Raw genomic sequence first — 5,000 nt, 5'->3', positions numbered from 1 at the left:
AGTTGGGCTCGAGCTGTGCACAACATGATTACTGTGGGTAGACAAAAACATTTCAGGATTTAATATGATGGATTTAATATGATGAAATTGTGAACATTGACAGAAATGGAAACATGTCGCCAATATCATTATTAGTCGCCTGCAACTTCATTTTCTCGTCTGTCGTCGTTATTTATCGTCTGCTACTTTCTATCATCATTATTCATTGTCTGCAACTTTCATTTATTGCTTGTCATCATTATTTAAGCATTTGCTATGGCAGCGAGCTGACAATTGTTTGCACGCCGGGCAAAGTGTTTAGCGGTATTTCATACGTCTTTATGCTCTGGGTCAAATTCCGTCGAGGTCGACTTTGCTTTCATCCTTTCGAGGTCAATATAATAAGTAACAGTCGAGCACTGGGGTTGGCGTAAACGATTTACTCCCTGCCCCAAAGTTGTTGGCCTTGTGCCAAAATTCGAAATCATTATTTAATCATTTGCTACTTTCATTTAATGTCTCATCATTATTAGTCGTCTCCTACTTATTCTATCGTTTCTCGTCGTTCTTCATTATTTGTCTTTTGTAATTTCTCTTCCTTCATATTGTTTTCTAAAGTTCATTTTAAAATATAAAATATTTCTTAACTTTGATATGGTTACATTACCTCCAGTAACATCCTACCACTATGTGGTGTATTGATGAAACAATACAAGCATTCTCTCTCTCTCTCTCTCTATCTCTCTCTCTCTCTCTCTCTCTCTCTCTCTCTCTCTCCCTCTTTCTCTCTCTCGTACGCTCTAACAAAATAAGTTCCATTGACTACACTTAAAATCTCCTCAGACTAAACAGACCGATCGATCTTCAAAGCTTAAGAGGTCTAACATAGCAGAGCTTTGTCAAAATGGCAATGCAACAAAATCTTTTTGCCGAAATGACTTCACAGAAATCTAGCGATATGTAGTAGATTAAATTGTTCTATTTGCCAGATATCGTTTATATTACAATAAAACCAAACAACAATATGCCGGGAAGACGAATGATAAAATAAAAGTACTTCAGTCATCACTAAGAAGTTTTACTTTACAGAAAAGATATGGAATAACATACGAATTAAACGACTGAAAATTGGAAGCAGAAATATTTTAAAGAAAATAGAGAAACACTTACTAAAAGGTAACGGCGACATTACTTAAATCAGAAACAACTTTTAAATTTATGATATAACTCATTGAATAACATTAGTGAGGTAGAGTTCAAGTCATTCCCTTCAGACCACTACATCTTACATTTTTTATTGTTATTCTTTGCTGGTTTCAATTATTGTATTCATGCGATGCCCCAGCCAGATTACTGTCCGGTAACGCATCTTAACCGTTTGCCTGTGTATCAGATGCGATACACAGGGCATATTTTCCGAGCGTCCATGCATCATATATGATACACATGCCCAATTTATTTCTTAACTACCAGATTAACTGACGAAAGTTTTAAGTTTTTAGTACTCAGAACGTATGAAACAAGGGCTAACGAAAAGTCTAAGAAGAATGGATGTTTAGGAGAAACTTATGAAAATGTTTTGGATAAGCAAAGGATTAAAAGGTTTGTAGGCGATTTTATTGACCTTAGTACTTCATTTATTAGAACAGCAATTTATTGAAATGACTAAATTAACTTCAAGGACGTAGCTCAGAGAAGTAAATAGCACTGATTTATTGATCATCATCTCTCTCTGGTAAATATATGGTGGATTTTCCACACAGTTTCCGTTGCTCATATTTCACTCAGAAAGTACTGGTCAACCTTTAGCTACAGTAGATGACACTTATCCAAAAGGCCACACAGTGTAATCGAACTCGGACCCCATTGTTGCGAAGCGAACTTAACCACAAAGCTACACCTGCGTCAGTAAATTCATATTTTATTATCATAGTTTTTTGACAAGCTAGTCAGAGGAATCTGGACAGTGTTCATCACCTTTTCAAGTCCAAGTAGCGTAGTTTTATCTGCCCGGTGTGATAAACCAAATTGGCTGCCGCTTCCTCAGCTCTTCAGCATTTAAATCGGTCATATTCTACCTGTTTTATGTTCAAACTAATCAGGCCTCTCACCTTTACCCTGCAATGTCATTCTAAAAATAATCACGTCATCAAAATATCAAAGCTACAATATAATATATGATTAATTCGAAACAATGTGCATATATAAGCATTACATTTGACAAACTAATATGAATACAAAAACCAGCAGTATCCCAAGTCCGTACCCCAAGCTCAGTATTCACTTACTTCTAGAATCCCGACTTAGTTTCTTTAGGTGAAAATCCATAATAGAATCAGTGAGTGTTTCTTCAATGAACATTATATCTTCTGTGACGGTCAGGTTGTTCTCCTCGAATTGCTTGCGTACACCACCACCAGCAAAAGAGCAAAACCCTGTGAAAATGTGAAGGTACGGAGGTGACATGAACTAGTGACTGAAGAGATCATCAAGACGACATTTGTTATTTGAAATATGGAGAACCATTAAAACTATAGGTGTTGGTGTTCCAAACAAATATATCACAGACGCACAGGTATGAACATGTGTAGCCATGTGTGTGTGTGTGTGTGTGTGTGTGTGTGTGTGTGTGTGTGTGTGTGTGTGTGTGTGTGTGTGTGTGTGTGTATGTGTGTGTGTGTGCGTTCGTGTGTGTGTGCGCGTGTGTGTGTATGTGCGTGTGTGTGTATGTGCGTGTGTGTGTGTATGTGCGTGTGTGTGTATGTGCGTGTGTGTGTATGTGCGTGTGTGTGTATGTGCGTGTGTGTGCATGTGTGTGTGTGTGTATGTGCGTGTGTGTGTATGAGCGTGTGTGTGTATGTGCGTGTGTGTGTATGTGTGTGTATATATTAGCTATATCCAATACCACTCACTTGACGTATGCGTGTTGCTAAAATGGGAAAAATTCAGGAAAAAAAAATCCGTTAAATATGTATAGTGTTAAAAAGCAAAGTATACTTCAAGGCTAGTCGAATTGAAATCACTCCAGAAGTGAAAACGTAAACGGCTAATACAGTATTTCGCCGTGGTTGCGGTTTATCAACGCCGTGCACTCGACTCGCCTCCGAAACGAAATCGGGATTACTAGCCTGAAGTTTATACAGATAATATATAAACTATTTGCTGATTTGAAATTGCATCGTATACATCACACATTATAGAACAACTTTATCTACGATGCAATTTCAAATCAGCAAATAGTTTATACATTATCTGTATAAACTTCAGGCTAGTAATCCCGATTTATATGTGTATGTATACATCTTTATATATATATATATATATATATATATATATATATATATATATATATATATATATGTATATATATATATATATATGTATGTATATAAATATATATATGCATATATACATATATATATATCTGTGTGTAAGTATTATGTATGTATGTATGTATGTATGTAGGTAGGTAGGTAGGTGGGTTGATAGATGTTTGAGTGCGAATATATCTGTTAACAAACAGAATGTTTAACTGCAAATGTTTGTGTACACGAAGGGTGTACAGGTATTTCAGCGTGTGTGAGAGAGAGAAAGAGAGAAAGAAGGAAAGACAAAGAGAGAGAGGGGGGGGGAGGGAGAGAGAGAGAGAGAGAGAGGGAGAGAGAGAGGGAGAGAGAGAGGGAGAGGGAGAGAGAGAGAGTGTGTGTTTGTGTGTGTTTGTGTGTGTGTGTATGTTTGTGTGAGCACGTGTATATCTGTGTCGATGTGTGTATATATATATATATATATATATATATATATATATATATATATATATATATATATATATAAACAAGGCTAGCGTGCATGCGTGTGTGTACATTAACCAAATATAAGAATGTGCATGTATGTCTCACAGTGTGTTACCAGACCTGAAGTGCCACTGTACATGCCAGCTCGCTTCCACTTGAATATACGGAAAAACTGCACGAGAAACATGCCGACCTTGTTGAAAGGGCCCATGGTTCGGATCAGAGTATTAAACACAGATTTATCGGCGAGTGTCGGGTCCGTTGCTACCCACGTGATGTGGGGTAAGTTCCAGAATGCTGTCAGGTAGCCAACAGGAATGTTAACTAAAGAGAGAGAAAAATCAGAATTAGAGAAACCTGAGAACGAGTAATTGTAGAAATAGATTGCGAAGGATTGAGGAAAAGACGCCATATTTAGTTTTAAAAAAGGAGTAATAGTTGATCGAATCGATTACCATAATAGATATGCATTTATGGTATTTATTTCATAGGCGTAGGAGTGGATGTGTGGTAAGTAGCTTGCTTACCAACCACATGGTTCCGGGTTCATTCCCACTGCGTGGCACCTTGGGCAAGTGTCTTCTACTATAGCCTCGGGCCGACCAAAGCCTTGTGAGTGGATTTGGTAGGCGGAAACTGAAAGAAGCCCGTCGTATATATGTATATATATATGTGTGTGTGTGTGTGTGTGTGTGTGTGTGTGTGTACGTTTGTGTGTCTGTGTTTGTCCCCCAAACATCGCTTGACAACCGGTGCTGGTGTGTTTACGTCCCGTAACTTAGCGGTTCGGCAAAAGAGACCGATAGAATAAGTACTAGGCTTACAAAGAATAAGTCCTGGGGTCGATTTGCTCGACTAAAGGCGGTGCTCCAGCATGGTCACAGTCAAATGACTGAAACAAGTAAAAAAGTAAAACGAATAAAGAGAACCGGGGAGATGAACTGAAGTCAATCAACTCAGTCGGGTTTGAACTCGGGCTATGAAGAAATAAAACGGAATGCTACAAGACATTGAGAGCAGGATGTAGCAATCATGTTATTCCACGTATTAATGTAGCGAACATTCCATTTAACTTTTATTAGTTTCTTATCGGAAAATCAGGCAACTAGATTTCTCGATGTAGAGCAGCTAGGTGATCGAAGGCTTCCCTGTGGGACCACATCTTTTGGTGAGAATAAAGTTTCTATAACCGATTAAAAATTCGAAGGATTATTTCGAGATCGAGTCCCA

The 5,000-nt window shown here is 37.9% G+C and overlaps 1 protein-coding gene across 2 annotated transcripts in view; it reads right to left on the bottom strand.

The window, feature by feature from the left end:
* Positions 1-5,000, bottom strand: part of LOC106868016 (atrial natriuretic peptide receptor 1) — a 68,471-nt gene that overhangs the window by 56,920 nt on the left and 6,551 nt on the right. The window contains exons 3-5 of one of the 2 annotated variants that reach the window (XM_089357269.1): positions 3,876-4,094; positions 2,268-2,414; positions 1-31 (exon numbers count right to left, since the gene is read on the bottom strand). The exon at positions 1-31 is cut by the window's left edge and continues 190 nt beyond it. In XM_089357269.1, the coding sequence (XP_089213395.1) occupies positions 1-31; positions 2,268-2,414; positions 3,876-4,094 (397 nt within the window). The remainder of the gene's footprint in view (positions 32-2,267; positions 2,415-3,875; positions 4,095-5,000) is intronic. The other variant, XM_089357270.1, reaches the window with a different exon arrangement.

The sequence above is a fragment of the Octopus bimaculoides genome, chromosome 9 (genome assembly GCF_046866305.1).
Source record: "Octopus bimaculoides isolate indiv1 chromosome 9, ASM4686630v1, whole genome shotgun sequence".
Classification (NCBI taxonomy): Eukaryota; Metazoa; Mollusca; class Cephalopoda; order Octopoda; family Octopodidae; genus Octopus; species Octopus bimaculoides.
Note: the sequence above shows the minus strand (reverse complement) of the source record. Positions and strands in the feature narration are given on the sequence as shown.